Source organism: Camelus dromedarius, chromosome 24, assembly GCF_036321535.1.
Source record: "Camelus dromedarius isolate mCamDro1 chromosome 24, mCamDro1.pat, whole genome shotgun sequence".
Classification (NCBI taxonomy): Eukaryota; Metazoa; Chordata; class Mammalia; order Artiodactyla; family Camelidae; genus Camelus; species Camelus dromedarius.
Window position 1 is genome coordinate 8,149,903 of NC_087459.1, and position 20,167 is coordinate 8,170,069.

The 20,167-nt window shown below is 48.4% G+C and overlaps 1 protein-coding gene across 3 annotated transcripts in view; it reads right to left on the reverse strand.

Annotated features, from left to right (window-relative positions):
- IFT140 (intraflagellar transport 140) overlaps window positions 1-20,064 on the reverse strand; it is a 69,506-nt gene extending 49,442 nt beyond the window's left edge. For 2 of the 3 annotated variants that reach the window (XM_064478309.1, XM_010992635.3), the window contains exons 1-9: window positions 19,909-20,064; window positions 15,854-16,031; window positions 12,886-13,107; window positions 7,179-7,300; window positions 6,873-7,015; window positions 4,976-5,151; window positions 3,942-4,033; window positions 3,401-3,507; window positions 2,724-2,869 (exon numbers count right to left, since the gene is read on the reverse strand). In XM_064478309.1, the coding sequence (XP_064334379.1) occupies window positions 2,724-2,869; window positions 3,401-3,507; window positions 3,942-4,033; window positions 4,976-5,151; window positions 6,873-7,015; window positions 7,179-7,300; window positions 12,886-13,107; window positions 15,854-16,000 (1,155 nt within the window). In that variant the 5' untranslated portion in view covers window positions 16,001-16,031; window positions 19,909-20,064. The remainder of the gene's footprint in view (window positions 1-2,723; window positions 2,870-3,400; window positions 3,508-3,941; window positions 4,034-4,975; window positions 5,152-6,872; window positions 7,016-7,178; window positions 7,301-12,885; window positions 13,108-15,853; window positions 16,032-19,908) is intronic. The other variant, XM_031447479.2, reaches the window with a different exon arrangement.
- Between the last annotated feature and the right edge of the window lie 103 nt (window positions 20,065-20,167).

The window sequence follows — 20,167 nt, forward strand, 5'->3', positions numbered from 1 at the left end:
AACTACTATTAGGTAAATTATCTGCATTCTCCTTCATCACTTTATCCATTGGCATTCTTAATATTTTTCTTATAAATGTGAATTTTCTTCATGTTCTTTATTCTAAGCTATCACTAAAGGTACGATGAGCCATTAGTTTAAAATCACAGCATTCTGTGCAAAGACTCTGTCTCTAACAAAAAAAACCCCAAATAACACTTTAAACATACACATCAACCAGAGGAGCTGAATACAACTTCAGTATTAAAACGAGGGAAAAAATTACACACTGAAAATCAGGAAAATATGGTGTTTTAGAGATTAGCCCTTGACAGTGAAGGCTGACCCAGTTTTCCTGTAACTCCAGCCTCCCTGCTCACCACCACCCGCTGTGAGGTGTTTTCATGGACTCAGATTTTCCCCTCTGCTTCTGCAACTGCTTTTATTACTTCAAATCTAAGAAAGTTTCACTTTCTCTACAGATCTGATTCTATTCTGTGTTTTTTAGCCAGTTATTCTGACTTAATTTTTAAGATATTTATCTTAATTCATCTAGAAATGATGTACGACCTGAGCTGAGGATCTAAAAGTCATTCCCAAAATTGCTCTAAGGTTTCCCTAAACTATTTACTATGCAAGTTTTCGCTTCCTGATTGGTATAGGTGAAGAACGTTTTATCTTTAAAAATTCGCCTGGAGTAGATCTGAGAGACCACTTCCAGATGGCAGATGAGGAATTCCGAGGATATAATAGGCAACCCCGGTGAAAAGCAGGGAAACACAACATTTGTTTCTCTGGGAACTGGGGACAAAGTCAGCAAAGAAAGACTCACTGCAGAAAGTCTACTAAACCTGCTAAGAAGAGCAGAGTCTGCCGCACCCAAGCCGGGACACCCCACCTCCTGCCCAGCAGACCGGCCCCCTCTCCTGCGCCACTTCTCACTCCGGCTCCAGGTGGGGGTGAGAGAGGTGAGGGCTCCCTCCTTCCAGACACAGAGGCTGGCACTGGACCACGCGGGGCCCCAGCCCTTGCCCCATCTTGCTCTCAGTGCAGAGGCTCCAGGCTGGGAGGGGCCCTCCCAGGCCAGAGGCTTCTGTGCCCAGCCCCTAGCTCACTGAGCAGGGTGTCCCCTCAAAAAGCCAGCCACTCACCTCACTCCCAAGCTCTGGAGCAGTGACCCAGAGATTTCTTTCCGAGGGGGAAGGCAGTCCATAAGAACAGGCTGTACCTCAACAGAAATGACTTTATTTGAAACCAATGTGGGCAACTCCCAGCCTCAGGATGTGCCTGGGAACAGTGGGGATTAGGGGCTGAGCATTAAGAGAAGGGTGGAAACTTCACAAGAGCAACAAGCTGGGCGCCGGCGACAGCTCAGCAGAGGGAACTGGGGAAAGGGATACTGAGGAGGAGCCACCCTGGGATCAGAAACCACCTCGTCCAAATGGACCTGGACCAGCATGTGGAGCCATCAATGCCCCAAGGTATTGTTCAAAACAAGAGAGCAACCAGCCAGCAATCAGGGGAGCCTGACACTGCGATACCAACCGAAGCAGAAAGCTGAACAGAGAGATCAGGGAAGGGACCGTGAACTACCGGCATCCCTGGGTGACTGTGCACTTGGCTAGCTGGGCCCTCGGAAGACAATGGCAGAGGCTTCCCACTGCAGGGGAAAGAGGGGCACAACAATGGTCCGGCTGGGCACCAGACGAGTAAACAAGCTAATGCGTCCTGCAGGTGGTGGCAGGGCAGGAAGGTCAGTGACCCAGAGCTGATACAGTATTTAACTGAAATGACCAGGTTTCAACAAAAAGTTAAGAGCCATGCAAAACAGAATATGACCCACATGCAAGAAAACAACTGAAACTGCCCTAGGGGCCCAGATGTCAGACTTAACAGATGAAAACTTCCAAGTAGCCACCATAAACACATTTAAAGAACTAAAGGAAACCACCTACAAAGACATGAAGGAAGGTATGATGTACCAAACACCGACTTTCAATAAGGAGACAGAAATCATAAAAGAAGAACAAAACACCCAAGAGAAATGAAAACACGCATTCACACAAAAGCTTGTACACAACTGTTCAAGGCAGCATTATTCATAAAAGTCCAAAAGTGGAAGCAACTGAAATGCCCATCAACGGAGGAAAGGGAGAAAAAAAAAAAAAAAAAAAATCACATACTGGAATATTATTCAGCCATCAAAAGGGACGAAAGCACTGCTACGTACTGCAGCGTGGATGAACCTTAAAAACATTATGCCAAATGAAGGAAGCCACTCATACAGGGCCACATATTGTATGATTTCACTTATATGGAGTGTCCAGAACAGGCAAGTCCACAGAGACAGAAAGTAGATTCATGGCTGCATAGGGCTGGGATTGGGGGGATGGGGAGTGACTGCCAATGGGGATAGATTTCTTTCTGGGGTGATGAAAATGTTCTAGTCTTGTGAGGGTTGGGCAAAACTCTGAGTAGACTAAAACCCATGTTATGTCATATATCTCAATAAAGCTGTTTTTAAGATAAAGAGATGATGGAGATATAAGGATGGGTAGATAGATGAAATAGATAAACACAGATCACTACAGATCCCCAATTCCTTATTTGCAGCTCTGAAATCCAAAAGGCCTTTAAAAATATTTTATTGTCTTTTTTTGTCCTAAGTTGAATAGCTGACACAACCAGGTTCAAAGCCCACAACTGCTCCTACTTTTGTGCATCCAACACCCCGTCCAGTGTACCTTTATCTGTGTGATGTTTCCTTCAAGCTCCGTGGGGGTCTGAAGGGTCCACCTGTCCTTGCCCTCCACCCCTCCGCCGCTCTGGGCACCAGGCACTTTTCTCCACATGGCCACTCGTCCTTTATCAGTACCTGCTGCCAGAAGACCTACAGGTAAAGACAAAGTTTACGTTACTTGAACTAAAAAGGGATGAAAACAGTAGTAAGCTCCCTTCTCTGAAACACCAGCCGTTGGCGCCTCTATCCAGTAACTCTCCAGCCTCTGACCTGGCTTCACCACTGCTGGTAATATATGTGTGTGTGTGTGCGCGCACGCAGAGGTGCGCACGCGTACACACACGCAGATGGGGTGGTGGTGCTGTCTGCCGTCTGGTTTCTGGCTTCCATGAGAGAGAAGCCTGACTGCCCACCCAGTGCTGCTTCTCCAACGCCAGGCAGCACGGAGAACACGGGCAGAAAATCAGTGCTTCTCTTATGTGTCTCCTAGTCTTTCTGTCCTGTGTGTGCGCACGTGTGTACGTGTGCACGTATATGTGTATTTCCTACATCCAAGCGGCCGTCGTAGCTGTAATCGAGGTTCCGTTCTCCTGAATAGCCCCTAGTTCCATGTCATCATCATGCAGCCCAGAGCAGAGCCTGAGGTGGGCTCTTTCTCTCTCTCATGCCAGGAAGTCTCACCTTTGACTTTACAGTAAGAAACACAGTTTATATTCTCTCCTTTTTCAAAACCAAACTTCTCCTCTGGACTCAGTATGTAATTCTCTCCTCTTTCTAAATCCCAGAACCTACAACACAAGGAAGAAAGCCCCCCAAGGGGCCTGTGTTAGTGTGTCTCCCTCAGCTCCGAGAGTCTTCTTCAACCTGCAGAGCAAATTTTAAAAATCAGGAACTCTGGTGAGAAAAGCCTGGCGTTACCCCATTTATGCCCTGTTCACAGTCAAAGGGAGCAGCTGTTAATAACAGAGGGTTCCTGTGTGACACCAGGTCACAATGAGAACAAAGGACTCCAACCACCCCCAATAACACAGGAGAACCTCTGAACAGCATGTGGACACGAGAGCACATTAGTATAGATTCCATCTATACCAGGCCATGTGGATGTGTGTGGTTGGTAACAGGGCACCATAATTTGTGTGGTTTTATAAATGTATGTTACACTCCAATAAAAAGTTTACTCAAGAGACTGTTCTGGGCAGAATCTTAAATCACAGGCTCTCACCTGAGGACCGCCTCCCCTACAGCGGTCACGAGAAGGCTGCCTTCGATCAAAGCGATGTCTACCCAGCGACCAGTCTTCCCACTCAACTTCACCTGCACGGCAAAAACAACCCAGACAGAGCATGTCACTCTTGTTGAGACCGTGTTCCTGTACAGGACTCTGATCTGTAGTGACCTCGTGGAGACTCACCAAGTAGAGGGACGGAGGGTAGAGGTGGACACCTGGAAAGGCAGCCCCAGCTTTTGAGGCCAAAGCAACGACGATTTGCATGTTAAATGGTTGATGACAGCGGGTACCCAGTGCGTGGCGAGGCAGTCGTCACACCCCATGTGCACAGCAAACCTCCCAGGGCTCACCAGCCAGCAAGGGGCTGAGAAGGGATTTGAACCTAGGTCCACGGGACTCAGTGACCACATTTCAACCCCTGTGTAGACAGAGGTGCACAAATGACCCCACAAACACTGACCCCCCGCGATCTACAGGAGCATCTTAGAGAAGGTTCACAGTCCTCTGAGAATCATGGAATCTTCCGGTATATACCAAGAAATAAGCAGGAGGGTGGCGAGAGCAGTCCTCAGGGAGCTGCAGGCACTGTGAGACCAGGACCCAACACCCTGGCACTTCCGGGCATCCTCCCGTGAGTGAGCAAGAGGCTCCCTCGGGGACAGCAGGGCATCCTCAGTTGTGACTGTCACCCACGTCTTGGGTAAAGCAACGCGCACATGTGGGCCAGCGGCTGTGTCATGGAAGAGACACTGATGACAACCCCCCAGGCCCTCGAATGCAGTCTGCACGTGGCTGGATTTCCCTGCCCTTGTGTCCCCACCGCATGGGGAACCCAGGGCCCCCCACACCCCTCCTCCCGCTGCTCTAGGAAGACTTCTTCCTTCGGCGGCTCCCCTACTGTGAATGATAAATGAGGTACTAAAGCTCTGTCAGCAGCCCTGAAATACGGATTCCTTAACTCAGCCAAGGGGTGGGTGAGGCTGGCAAGAGGAGCTGATGACCCCGACCCCGGCCCCGGCCCCACGCACCTTCATCATCTCCTCGGCCTTGCCGTCGGGTGTCACCATGTACAGGCACAGCAGCAGGCTCTCTGTGACTGCCGCCAGTGCCTCTCCCTTCTCCATGTAGAACAGCATCTGGACGGAGCTGTCGGTCGACGCCACCTGGGCCGTCTTGCCTTTCTCGTCCACGTAGTGCACAGTCCCTGGGGGAAAGGGGTCAGTCCTTTCTGTCCACTTAGGGACATTTTCAAATAAAACACCTTCATTATAACCATTTACAAATGCAACGTTTTAACAACATGGCACGTGACCTCACAGGCAGCCACCTCTGAAATGAGCTGTCTCATTGGTCAGTTCAGCCTTGACCTTGACCCCAGCACCCCTGCCAGTCCTCCCCCCACCACTTCAGAGGGCTCCGATCCTCCTGGCTCGCCTCCTCCACACCGTTTGTCCTGGTCCTCAAACACGAAGTGCACATCTATCAGCTGTATGCTGAGGCCCTCAACTGTGACCCCTCCTGCAGCCACCCTGTGCCCTCTGTCCCACGTTGCATTGGTCAACATCTTGTCTACACTCTGCCTACCTCCACAGGCCCTCATCTAAGCCTCAGGGCATCTCTTGGGCTGGACCTCTACTTCTGGACCCTGACTGAGCCTGCCTGCCTCTCGTGTACCTCCCGGGTCCTCTTCAGGCTTCTGAGCACAGAGGGTGGGACCTCCGGGAGGTCTCAGATGTGATTCATCTCCGCTGCCCTCAGGAGCTTCCTCACCCTCTGGACCCCTCCCACCTCAGTCCCAATGGATAGCTGAGAAAGTCCAGGTCATCTAGAAGTGAACCATAACAATACATGGTATTTACTCAGCACATGTTTGTGACAGGCTTGAGTCTGCTATCATTTCCAGTGCGCTCTTGAGGCAGGTATTGTAATTTGGCCCATTTTATGCATTAAAGACGAGGGTTAATTAGCCACTGAGATGCACTGCTCCTGACTGAGGGGACGCACTGACACCTACTATGGAGCCGGGCTCATCAGTGCCCCACCCCTCCCCTGGGGTGGGTGGACACACCTTTGTGCACTCAGCATCTCCTGCGTGTCTTTCCCACCCCATCTCCTCGATTCTCCTTCCTGAGGGCACCTGGCCCTTGGTCTCCCCTCCCAGTCGCCCCAACAGCGCTGGGCCCGCTCCATGTTCCTCCTGGGGCCACATCCAAGTCTCCTCCTGCAGCTCCATCTCCTTACCTCCAGAGACGCAAGGTTTCTTTATTTTTAAATAGACAAAAGCCCCCCAGCCACTCCCAGTTGTCACTTGTCACGGTTAAGCTACATGGTGACAACGTCCTCGAACCTCATCACCTCTGTGCAGCCGCCCTTCTTCAGCCTCTTTCCCGCAGTGGACACGCACTTGAGCACATCTCTTGTGAATGTGAAAGACTATTTCCCTGAACTTCATGTTGTGTTTATCAGCTGCTGTGGGGCCGCCTGCCTCACTACACACGCTAAGGACAAGTTGTGTCAAAATCAGGACAGACGGCACTGACATCTGCAGGCTGGAAGCAAACCCAGCCAGCATGTCCTGCTCCCATCCCATCCCAGAGCAGAGCCAAGCACCCAGCATGAGGCGGTGCCCCATGACGACACAGGCTCGACAACAGGACGCAACCAGGGGTCTGTCCCGTCTGGTGCTGCACACTGACCACCTTATCATGAAAAACCTTCAAACGCCAATAAAGTTCCATTTGTCTCAGTCGGGTCAAAGTGAAGCCATTCTTTGGATATCAGGGAAAAAAACTACAAGAAGCTGGCTTACATGTCCCTCTGGGAGTGCCAGCCTGTGATTTTATGCAGAAACACCATCCATTTGTTTTTAATCTCTCTCAGCTACCCTGAAATCCCAGTGTCCCAGAATCCCACCCCGAGTCTCACCGTCCGTCAGGCTGACAAAGAATGAGAGGCCGTCCTGAGATCTCATTTTCAGGAAACTTCCAAAGCCACTTTTCCTCCAGTTAAACATGTCCAGGGCCTTCTCGTCACCACTCACAGCCGCCTTCGCCAACTGAACAAGGTCCCTGGAAGCAAGTGGGAGAGTGAAGTCAGGCTTCCTTCCTGCTCCCTGCATGAAGGTGGTATAACTACCAAAGTGACCCCCTCCCCCAGCGTCAGGAGCCACGACACCGCCCCGCCAGCCCCTCCGAGGATGCAGACACCAGCCGCCACATGAGCGCTACTTACTGGCCGGGAGGGGGGAGCCGGAAGATGCAGTGAGTCAGGTGTTTCCCGTATTCGTGTTTCAGCAGGGGTGCCCCCTGGACGCGACCCCTTTGGTCCAACCTCCATAAAAACAGGACACCAAGCTGGAAGACCCAACACCACATAGGGAGGAAGCACGTTCTTATGGGGTGACTGGTGGAAGGCAGGGTTACACTGTGCAACACGTGTGCTTACTCCTTTTTTAACTTTTAAATTACAAAGCTCCTACACGTGTGCCATGAAAAAGTCAAACAATTCAAAAGTGTTCAACGAAGGAACCAGAAACTTTCCTATGTGCCCCCCCTCAACTTTACTCCCTGAAGATAAACCAGTGTCACACGTTCAGTTTTTTAAACAAACCTTTAATTTTGGAATAGATTCAGATTTAAGGAAAAGTTGCAAAGACAGTTCAGAGAAGTCCTATACCCAACACCTAGCCTCTCCGATTATTGATCTAATGTCACTATGCTACATTTCTCCAAATTAGTGAGCCAACTGGTGCGCTGTACTAACTAAAGTTGGTATCTTCTTCACATCTCCCTGCTTCTTCCTGACCCGGGACCCCATCCAGGCCCCACAGACATCTGGGCATCACGCCTCCCTGGGCTGGGACAGTGTCTCAGACTTTCCTGGTTTTGTCTTGACGGTGCTGAGGAGGACTGGGCAGGGATTCTGTAGAACGTCCCTCCCGCAGGATTTGTCTGAGGTTTTCCTCATTGTTGACGGCATGGTTTGGGAGGAAAACTAGAGGTGAAGTGCTGTTGTACACACATCTATCAGGGGACTGCTCTGCTGATAGTGACTCTGATCTCCCGGCTAAGATTATGTCTGCGAACTTCTTCACTGTCCTCTTTTCCCCCTTCCAGCCTGTCCTGTTTGGAAGGAAGTCACTGCACAGCCCACATGCAGGAGAGGGGAGTCATGGCTCACTTCCTTGAGGACGCAGTGTCTCCATAGATCATTTGTCGAGATCTGTCTCTTCTCCACCACTTTCTGATTTATTAAATCACAGATCTGTATCAATATGGACTCATGGATATTTATGTTCTGCTTTGGGTTATAACCCGATATCACTGTATTTGTTTTGATGCACAAATGGTCCAGCTTTGGCCACCAGGAGCTCTCTCGGCTGCTCCTGCATCCTTGTGATGCACCAGGTGTTGTGGGTTCTGTGAGCACCTCCTTTCCTCCTGGCACCACCAGATTCTCTGGGAGCATGGTCCTGCCCCCGTCCTAGAATCAGCCATTTCTCCAGGGAGCCCTGGTTCCTTTTATTGGAGGAAACCAATAGAAGCCAAGATCTGAAAGCCATGTGTACTGTATATTCACTTTTGAAGTCCTCAAAATCTCAAGGCAACGGCACAGACAAGTGCTGGGAAAGCTCAAGTCAAGGAGATTATGCCCCTAGAGTTGGTCCAGGAGGGTTTCTGAGGGGGACAGGAGCAAAGTTGCCAAATGGCACTGTTTCCATTAAAACCTGCGGCTCTTTTGCTTTGATGCCACAGTGTTCCTCAAGGCATCTTTCCTGCTCAGGGCATCAGTGGGCATTTTAATAGACAGTGAAGTCATCTGCCCATCCTTCTTTCAAGCAGCTTTCATTCCAGTATCCTCACATGCTGGGTAACATCACTTTATTGTATGTAAAAATATGATTTTCAAATAATGTCAGCCTTAAAAAGCAAATTGTACAGTGAACCTCTATGAAAAGTATGTAAGATCAGAAATAGTATGGAACACAAGTACACATAGAATTTGAACGGTATATTATTAAACAGATTTTTCTTGACTTTGCCAGCTTGATAAAGACAAGAATAAAAACATTACTGGTTTCTTTGTGTTTAGAAGTTATTTTTAAAAGAACATTAAAAAATACTGCTTGCACAATGAGCTCCACACACACAAGGACAGAAGTGAGGTTTCCTTCCATCGCTGCTCAGCCTCCTCCTGAGGGGACCTTGCAGCAGGGCCCCATCTGTTTTAGTGCACACAGCACCTGTGGGGATGGTCCTCTTCTCTGCCCATCAAATGCAATCATACAGCACTTAATTTCTTTAACACAAAAACTGGTTCTATATTTTATAAGCATGTACAAGCTTCTAACTGACAACCTTTCAGGTTCCTAAACAGAACCATACACACTTAGCACGCCCAGATTCCTAGGCTGTTGCTCTGGGGAAGACATCAAGGATGCAAGTGTTCAGAGCCCCTGGGCCCCTGGAGCAGTGATTTTTGCTCAGTCAGATGACTGCAGACCCCTGTTCTGACACAAGGACAGACACACGAGGAGGGGAAGTTGCAGGAGGCTACCTTAGGTCTCTAGTTAACCAGGTAGACATATAACTGCCAAGCAGAGCAGACAAACAGTTGAGCGTTGTCTGCGCAGAGCTTCCTGCTCGCCGCCCTCTAAATTCTCAGTAGTTTTTGCATATCTTACTACTCCCGTGGGGCAATCCTTTGTGGTCAGAGCTGTCTTTTTGCCATCTGCCATTCCTTCCATGTTACTTCATTCAGCAGAACCTTATACAGTGGGACTCTAAGGAAAAGTGAGAGCATCTCACCCTCAGGTGGAAAACCAGCCCCCGTGCGGAGCAGGAGTGAAACGTACTGGTGTGAAGGCAGGTTGCAGATATGACTATCGGGATGCACAGTCACTGCACAGGACTGGCTCCTCGATAGTTTATCTCAGAAATTAGGAACCGACATGCTCTAATGTGCAGGTGCATCTGCTTCTCACCCTTGGCTTGTGCCCAGTGGGTAGACACCAGGGAAATGAGAACTGGTCCATGTTAACACCCTCCCCTCTCCTCCACTGACCTAGTGTTTACCCGGTGTCCATTTCTAGGGATTGCCCCTCCTCCCTTTCCTGAGGGTGGTTGCACATGTGGGGATGTGGCCTGAGCTGGACTTGAGACAGAGAAGGAAGGACGGGGCATCTTTAGGGGTGAAACTGATGGACTCCTTTGTTTCTGGCAGCTAGGGGTTCGGCCTCATGCTGGAATGGCATCAGGAAGAGATAGCTGTGCAGGTAGTAGTACCGAGAGGCTGAAGCTGGCAGCAGACACCTCACTCATGGCTCCAGACGTTCCCGAAGCCAGCTTGTGCTCCTGTCCCTAGAGTCCAGGGGATAGTCCAATTGCCTCAAACTATGTGTCTTCCCACCGCAGCTCGTCTGCTTGGTTTTACCTGTAACCAAACGCACTCTAAGCAAAGCAGGGTCTCTGGTGGAAGAGTGGAGAAGACCCTCAGCCAAGCCTGCGGAGAAGGCATCTCAGAGGTTGGTGCCCTGAGAGTGTTTGTTCATTGGTTATTATTTCTCTTCCTGCCTGAGTCCAGTATTAAATTAGGACCAGCATGATCTGAGATCTTCTTAGAGAAGGACTAGGTATTTCTGTTCATAAATGTTCTGACTCCAAGACTTGGTCAGCAAACACCTGGGCTTCACTTCATGCCACAGTCATCTACTTTGTTGGTTGTTTCTTAATACAGTCAAGATGAGAATACTGAAATTCAAGGATCTTGAATTCTTTTATTCCTGTAGGGGATTTTCAGAGCATTCCACATCAGGGAGGTGGGACAGAGGGCAGAGGAAGTAAGACCCTGGGGGCAGGGCAATGCCACTGGGTGGGAACTGAACAGAAAAATTGAAGAAAAATCCACCAAAAAGGAACAAAAACAGATAGAATAGAGGACAAGTGATATGAACAGAAAGGAAGGATAAAAAGCTCTTCTAAGTAATATTCAACCTCAACAGCAAGAGAAATGCAAACTAGAACACGACTGAGACATCACTTTTCTAGGCAAAATTCTGAATCTGTATACAACACTCTGTGGGGAAATGTGCTCATGGGTTGGTTGAGCTAGTGGATCTGTGGACATTCGGGAACACTTGCCAAACACCCTGGACCCGGTCTCCCACCTCCAGGGATTTCTCTAAACTTTCACACGAGCAGAACGACAGAAGCGTGAGGTTAGCTGCTGGGTCACTGTTCAGTGAAAGATGGGAAACCATTTATTGACTGGGGCTGGGGAGGTCACCGACGGCACATTCATACGACAAAGAACAGGTTGGAAGAGAACCAGGAGGTTCTGTGTTTATGGCGGGAAGGTCTGCAGATACCGCAGAAAGTGAGAGCCGGAACAGAGCCGTGTGCAGGGCATGGCACTGCTTGCATGGAGAGGAGAGCAGGAAGCAGTCAACAGCCTCTGTGTGCAACTTGCAGCCAAAAATGCTGAACTGAAAGGCAGTCATGAGGAGACAATCAAACCTAAACCGAGGGACAGTCTACAAAATAACTAGTCTGGACTCCTCAGGAATTTTTTTTTTAATTAAAAAAAGTTGAAGTGTAGTTGTTTTTTTGCACTTTATTTGTTTTGAGGGGAGGTAGTTAGGTTTTCTTATTTCTCTCTTTCTTTATGGAGGTACTGGGGGTTGAACCCAGGACCTCATGCCTGCTAAGCATGCACTCTACCACTTGAGCTATACCTTCCCCCCAGGGAGCAGTTCTTGATTAAAGGAAACTAAAGAAGTGACAGCCAAACACAATGTGAGGTCCTTGACTGGACTCTGGATTAGGACCAGATCTGCTTCGATGTCATGGGGGCAGTGGGAGAAGTGGGAACAGACTGCACAGCGGATACCGCTGCACACTAACCCCTCCTGAGTGTGACAGCCACACGTGCTGATGCTCTTAGGGGGTTGATGCCAAAGCATTTATGGGTGCAGTCTGACGTCTGCGACAAACTCTCAAATATCCAGGGCAACAATACAGAGATATATAGAGAGCAGATGAGTCAGAACGTTAACAACCACAGCCTCCATGTGCAGCAAACGTAGGTGTTCCTCACACGAGTCTTTCAACTCCTCTAAAGGTTTGAAATGTTTCAAAATTGGAAGCTGGGGAAAGAATACATTTGTGCGTTCCTGTGCGTACCTGAAGAAACTCAGGAGGGACTTGAGGGAGCTGTGGGTGCCGGGCTGGGGGGGTGTCTTTTCACAGTATATACACCTCTTCATACTTTTTGAACTTTGAAAATGTAAACGTGTTATCTTACACATGCAAAATAAACACATGGTAAAATTTCTGCTATCATTTGTGAGTCAAATTAGGTCTAGACCAGGTTCCTCAACCTGGGCACTGTCGACAGGTTGGGCTGGATAATTCTCTGCTGTGGGGTCTGCTCCTATGCATTGTAGAACTGTGTCTGGCTTCCACCTACTAGATGCCAGTAGAAGCCCCCACCCCACCACCGTGACAACAAAAAATATCTCTGGACACCACTAAGTGTCCCATGGGGACAAACTGTTTAGGAAGCCCCAGGCCAGACGAACAGGACCAGGGACTCCCGGGCAATGATGCAGCACTCAGGGAAGTGAGGGTTCGGGGGCACCATTAAGGCGGCAATACCTGAGGCACCAACCCATCTTTATGAATGCAGTTACCTGGAAACATTCATTGTAAAAATTACAGATTGGGGGTTGGGTATATCTCAACGGTAGGGCCCATACTTAGCATGCTCCAGTCCTGGGTTCAATCCCCAGTACCTCCATAAATAAATAAAGTAAAATATCAGCTGAATTTGGCAACCACACATTTCTAATAATTGGGTCTTTTATGGCCTTCTGGGTCCCTGAGAGCATGGACAGGGCAGTGCAGAGGTGTGAAACTGGCATCGCGGCGTGTTTGCTCACCCTGTCCCCCGACACCAGGCAGTTCCCGTTGGGGCTCCAGCTGAGGATGGTGATGTCGGCAGTGTGCGTTGGGGGGACCACGTGCTGCTCCTTGTCCTGCTTATTAAACACGACCACTTCTCCTGTCTCCCAGCCCACAGCCAGAATCAGCCGCGTTTGGTGCCAGCACAGGGAGGTAACCCGGAACGCCCTCTCCATATGTGTCTCTGGCACATGATCACCCTGCGACAGATGAGGTAAGGCCCTGGTTACAGGGAGTGGCAGATACTCTAAGAACCCAGTCAGTGGAATGACACTGGCTACAAAATATAAAGAGCTGTTTATTAAGGAAATAGTCTACTTAATTTTCATAGAAACATCAATCTTGCCTGGGTGAGCTATGAAAGCATAAGGTAAACATTCATCTGACCACACTGATCAGCTTGTCAATAAAACTTTACTTACAAAAACAAATGGTGGGCCAGCACGTGAAGTGGGTCAACCCAAGATTCTCGAAGTGTGGTTAGGCAACCCTGAGGACCTTTTTGGGGTCTGCAGGGCCAAGGTCATTTTCAGAATGATTCAAAGATGTGCTTTGTCTTATTAACTCTCATTCTCTCAGGAGTATTTGGTGGAGTTTTCCAGAAGCTCTGTGATGTGTGATGATGTCACTGCTCTGACGGCTAATGGAATAAGTGCTTATATAGTCTTGTGTTTTCTAGAATTTTCTAAGGCAGTAGTTTTATGGTATAAATTGTGTGTTTTCAGAGATTAATTCAGTTTGTTCTCAGCACTTCTACTGAGCTCTTTCTAGCAATCTCCAGTTATATCTGCTATTTCTGTGACCTCATTATCATCCAATAAATCATTATTTCAAAATCTCAAAGCTTTCTTTGTGCCAATTAGAAACACAGGAAGCCATAGTGACAGTCATGGCCTATTTTAAGTTTTCTAAATGTTAAAATTGTATCTAAAAATGCTATTATTTTGGAATTTAATAATATTTATCTTAAAGAGCAATTTTTAATACATATTGGAGATTTCTGTGACTCCCAAAAGGGAGGACTATACACCAAAACAGCTGGGTGACACTGTGAGTGGCACTGGGGCCAAAGACTGGCCTGTGTCCCAGAGGAGACCACAGTGAGCACATCAGGAGGGTTTGCCCTCGTGCACGTGGTGATGAGGGAAGAGCTTCCTCAGGAAGTGCCCACTGAGCCTCTTTCAACTCGAGGATTAAGGTACTAATTAGGCAAAAAGGTCAAGAAAGAGTGTCCCAGGTGGAGGGCACAGTGGGAGGGGTGAGGGGGGAGGCCCATGTGTCTGCAGCATGGAAGGAGGAGACCACACGTGAGGCAGACACTGGGGCCCCGTCTGGGATTTCTGTCCTCACCGAAAGAGCAATGCGGCAGTAGGGAGCAATTCCATCTCTGATTCCAAAAGATGCCTCTGCTGCTGGGTGGGGGTTGTGGGATGCTGCAGGGAGGAGGCTGTGCTGGTTTGCCAGAGGAAAAGGGGTAAACTAAAAAAATCTGGTGGTGGGTTCAAGGCAGGGGAGGGGAGTCACTGTCATTCCCAGGCCCCGCTCTAGGCACCTGGACTAAGGGTGATGACTTTCACTGAGACAGGAGGTCCCAACACTAAGCCTTTGCAGGGAAATGTGGGGCAGGGCATGAGCAGGGCAAAGTTCAGTCTCTTTTTGGTCACGTAGACAATGGGGTCTGTTTAAAACACCCAGGAGACAGCCCATGGACAGCTGGATTCCTACACCTGCAGCTCAGAGGGGTACTTACGGGCCAGAGCCATAGGCCAGTAAGTCATCTGCTGATACAGTAACCAGTCTCAGGAGGAGGAGGAGACAGAGGGAGAAAGGGCTTGGACAGGCTCTGAGATGAGCTGACGGCAGTCAGGTTTGGAAGAGGATGGCTGGGAGGCCTGGAGGAGGCAGGGGGGAGGGCAGCCCCCTGGAGTTCCAGGTGTGCTCTCTGGAGGACCTCACAAGAGTGTGAACCGTGCAGAGAGGGGATGGCGGGTGGATAAGGACCCATGGGGTGTGTTATGCAGATGTTGCTGGTGAGTTCTAGCTTGGTTGAAGTTACCGGGGTGACAGCGAGACTGCAGAGGGTGGAGGGGTGAGTAGGGAAGGAAATCTGTTTTTCTTGGTGAAGCAGGAGGTACACAAAAATTTGGGAGGGTAGTGCTAGAGGTTTCAGGAGCTTCTAGAAAGTTTCTGTTATGGGTTGAATTGTGCACCCCCAAAAATATGTTGAAGTCCTAGCCCTTGGTACTTGTGATATGACCTTATTTAAAAATAGGGTCTTTGCAGATGATCAAGTTAAGATGAGGTCACGAGGGTGGGTCCTAATCCAACATGACTGGTGTCCTTATAAGAAGAGGAAAGAGACATGGACACACAAAGGAGATGGCTGTGTGATGATGGAGGGAGAGACAGGAGTGATACAGGTACAAGCTGAGGAACACTGGGGATGGCTGGCAGTCACCAGAAGTGAATACAGAGCACAGAACAGATCCTCCACTAGAGCCTTTAGAGAGGGCAAGGCCCTGCCCGCCCCTTGTGCGAGACTTCTGGCCTCTGGAACCACGCGAAAATACATTTTGGTTGTTTTAAGCCACCCAATATGTGGTCTTTTGTTACGGCAGCTACTGGAAACGAGTAGTGTCAAATAGCCAATGTGAGCTGACAGGAGGCTGGATCAGGATGGACAGATGACACTGAGGGGCCATTTCTGGTTGGGGACTGGGAATTGATTGTGGAATCTGTCTTAAGCATTCCTAAATATGTCTCCCAGACTAAATAGCAGGGGTAAAATAATTATTCACACAATAGGGCTTTTACAATATTGAGAATTTGGCCTCAGTGAGAACACACACACACACACACACACACACACACACACACACACACGAGAACAAAAGAGAGACAAGAGCCAGAGGCCACTGAAGTCAGAATTGTTTCTTTCCTACTCACCTGCTCCAGGTATATATCCACACTGCCACCCGAGGTCGTGCTGACAGAAGCGACTGCCAGGAATGGGTGAACAGGGTGCCAAGTGATGTGAGAGGGAGATCCAACTGAGTCTGGGGCATCTATGTGGTGGTCAAAATAGAGGGCCATGATGAAACTCAGACCTGGTCAGGGCTGAAATCTGCAGGGGAAAAACAACCAAGTCCTGTTGGTTTTCAACAAGACAAACAAAACAACTAGACAGAGAATTAGGAAACAGAATCATCACAAACCTACAAGCATAAGACACTCAACAACTTATAAATGCCCCTTCAGACCGATGCAGGCAATTTTAGGTGGAAGAGATCTTCACTGGGAAAAAAAAAATATGTGATTAGAAGCAAGGGATTATATCTGGCATGATGGAAAACAGTAACACATACTGCCGTCAAGACAATAAAGAAAACCCTGAGGCCTAGGCTGTATGTGTAATCCTTGATAATTTTTTTGGTGGGGAGGGAGGTAATTAGGTTTATTTATTTACTTATTTTTAATTATTATTTTTTAATGGAGGTACTGGGGATTGAACCCAGGACCTTGTGCATGCTGAGCACATGCTCCACCACTGAGTTATGCCCACCCTCCTTGATCATTTTTATTCCAATCATAATAAGGACAATTTATATTTCTCTAGCTCCTCTTTCAGCAAAATTTTCAAACAAAAAGAAAGAAAACTGTTTCATGAAAGAGAAATGTATGGGAAAACCTAGTGCTCAATTTCTTTTTTTTTTCCTTCATTTTTTTTTTTTTTCAATTTCTGAGAGAGCATGAAAACTCAGGCTGCCTCTCCCTTCCACTTAGGTGGCAGCAGCAAAAGGACTCATTTGTCAGAGAGTCAAGAAAGCAAAACTATAGCAACTGAGTAGAAATAGAACTTCATTAGTTACATGAACTTAAAATCTTTCTTTCTCTCCTGGAAAAGATGTGCACACTGTCCCTTTGTGGGAGGGGCGGGAAGGAGAATGGAATGACAGTCTGATGACTGCCCACTTTTTCAAATCCTGGAGTCAGTCTGGGGAGGCCACTTAGCAGGGAAGAGATGATATGTGAGTTAGTTTGCTATCTTTAAAACTGTTCAACTTCAAATGGGTAATATCAAATGGGTATTATCAGAAAAATAGAAAGTAAAAAGTGTTGGTGAGGATGTGGAAAAATTGGAACCCTTGTACATTGCTGGTGGGAGTATAAATGGTGCAGATGCTGCGGAAAACAATTTGGCAGTTCCCTAAATATTACACATTGAATTGCCACATAATTCAATAATTCCAGTTCTGGATATATACCCCAAAGAATTGAAAGCAAGGACTTAAACAGCTATTTGAACACAATATTCATAGCAGCATCCTTCAGAACAAAAAGGTGGAAACAACCCAAATGTCTATCGACAGATGAATGAATAAACAAAATGTGGTATATTCATACAATGGAATATTATCCAGCCTTAAAAAGGAAAGAAATTCTGACACATTACAACATGGGTGAACCTAGAAGACATTATGCTAAGTGACATAAGCCAGACACAAAAGAACAAATATTGTATGACTCCACTTGCACAAGGTACCTAGAATCGTCAGTCACAGAGAGACAGAAAGTAGACTGGTGGTTGTCACAGCCTGCTGGAGGCGGGGCTGGGAAATTAGAATTTAATGTATACAGGGTTTCAGTGTGTGAAAATGAAAAAAATTCTGGAGATGGATGGTGGTGACAGCTGCATAATAACATGAATGTACTTAATGCCACTGCTGAACTGTATATACTTAGGAACGGCTAAAATAGTAAATTGTATATTATCTACATTTAACCACAACAAATTTTGGAAAAAAAACTATCCAGCACCTGCAAAATTCTATCACTAGAGTAGGGAATGGACTATGCCATTTGCTTTTAACAATAGTTGTATCAGAGGAAGCCAGGTTGGGTCTAGAGACAGAAACCGGTTCTTCAAGAAGCTAGAAGTCACGTGGGTACAGTCACATTTCAAATGTTTATCTTTTTCTTATGAACATAGACCCTGAATACTAAACTCACTACCACAAACTGAAGAGCCTCTTCAGGGCTCATGGTAGAGCACCTGGGCACCGGCAGGAGGAGCAGGGTGGGTGGGGGCCTGGGATCAGGGGAGAAGGCAGGATCTGGAGGCCTCCTGCACACACAGCACTTAGGGGGCATCTACACTGGTCAGGGCTCTGGCTTCCTTGATTAGAGTCTTCATGCAAACATTCACAGAAAGCCAATGACAATGAGACACATCAGGTTAAAAACTGGGCAGTTTAATGCAGCAAGGAAACCTTTGAAAGTCGGTTTTAATGTATTGCAGCCAACCCAGAGTCTCCATTCTGGGCTATTGGAAATTCTTATTCATATTTAACAAGTTTACTTTGTGTAAATATGCCTTGGAAAAATGAATAACATGTTAATTTTATTGAAATGATGGATGAAGAGTTAGAATAGCATTTGACAGAGTTAAACCAGATTTCCTCTATCTTTGATTTCAAACATCACTTTGTAATAAGCAAGTGTGCTAAAAGATCTTTAAATTACTTTCTTCTTGCTTGGAGGAAGGCTCTCTTCCCTACACCCCTGCTCTGGGAAATCAGGAAGCCTCCTTTCCTCCAGGGAGCTCTCAGACTTGATTTTTTGGTTGTTCAGTGCTTCTGCCCAGTGTCCCCATAGAACCCCGTATTTCTCTATTGCTGCGTTTAGACTTTATTGCAAATGTGTGTTTGACTGACCATTCTCTACTCCCTACCAGACTATCCGCCCCATAGGGTAAGGGACCACCAGAACATTTCCAGCTCTTAGAACAGTGCCTTCCACAGAATAGGTCAGGATATGAGAATTCCTGATGAAGATACTTATTAGCAAGGAACGATGTTTTTGATGTTTTGTTAGTTGTAAAAAGTGGGTTAAAGCCAGGGCAAATGAGTCCATTTTTATACAATGTATGACTTCATCATTCTTTTCACTTGTGTTTTAACATTTTTCTACCATGGATAAGTATTATCTGCATAATTACAAAAGAAAAGTTACCAAAGTAAACACAAGGAGGAGCGATGACTAACAATAAAATCGTGAGCTCATGGCATCTATTAATTACATCAGTTCAGAAACAAGTCTATTTTCTTTCCTTAAAACAAACTCGGGGTCTCTAAAACACACAACGATTTGGCAAATAAATAAACTTTGAGGAAAAGAGAAAAAATTTCCATTTGTTCCCACCGATTTGCTCCTCTCACTCCCAGCTGTCCAACACGTCTTTACGCCTCCGCTTTTGGGAAAGAACCTGTTAAGGTCTCTCAACTGAGCAGTTCGTGAAAATAAGGATAACTTAAGTTGCATTACTGCTTGGAGATGCTGTGGGAGGGAACCGGAAGGACTCAGAGGCAATGGGGGTTGAGTGGAGGGGCATGAGGACAGGCGCTAGGGGCCACCCCGAAAAGCCTCACCCTCTGGACAACCGCCCCTGGGCTTCGGGCAGTGCAGGGTCAGAAATGCGTCCCATGGCCATCGCTGATTTGGACGGTGCGGTCCCTCGGGCTGCAGGACTGACTGCGCCGAAAAGTGGTTTTCTTATTCCCTTCCTATCCGGGTGTTACCGCGAGCGCTGCTGGCGCCGCCACCTCCCCTCCGGGTCCACTGCCTCGAGACTCGCGCGGCTACGCGGCCCTCAGTCAGACCTGTCTGCACTGGAGGTGGCCCTCAGCTCGCTCTGACCGCTCGGAGGCCGCACCCCGCACCCCCTCGCCTTTGCCTGACCCGCGATGCAGTCAGGCGATCCGCCGAGGCCGGATTTCGGGACGAAAGTAACCTAGGAGGGCGAGGGAAGGGGGTCGGCCCGCCTCGTCGCCCTCCTCCCGGCCCCAAGCTCCGGGACCCCCCAGGAGCCGCCGATCCCCCGAGGTGCCCAGGCCCCAGGCCTCCCAAGCCCCTCCCTGGCCTCGCCTCTTCGTTTCCCTCCTCCCTGGCTCCCGGACTCCCGACCCCCTACTCTCTGGCCCGGACCCGGGGCCCGCACCCACCTTTACTGGGCCGCAGCGCCGCCGCGCGTTGCCGGTTCAACGGCTGCGAGCCGAACTCGGATACAGCCGAAGCTAAGCGAGCAGATGCCGAGGCCGCCCGAAGCGCCCAGAGAGGCCGGAAAGAGCCGAAAATGATCGGGGATGTTCGTGCGGCGCGAGGGCAGGATCCCTCCCGCGGTTGGCTAGCTCCGCGGTGTTGTGGGGCAGTTTTTCTTCTTCGCTGTCACGGTCTAGAGACAACAACGCTAGCTTGAAGGGA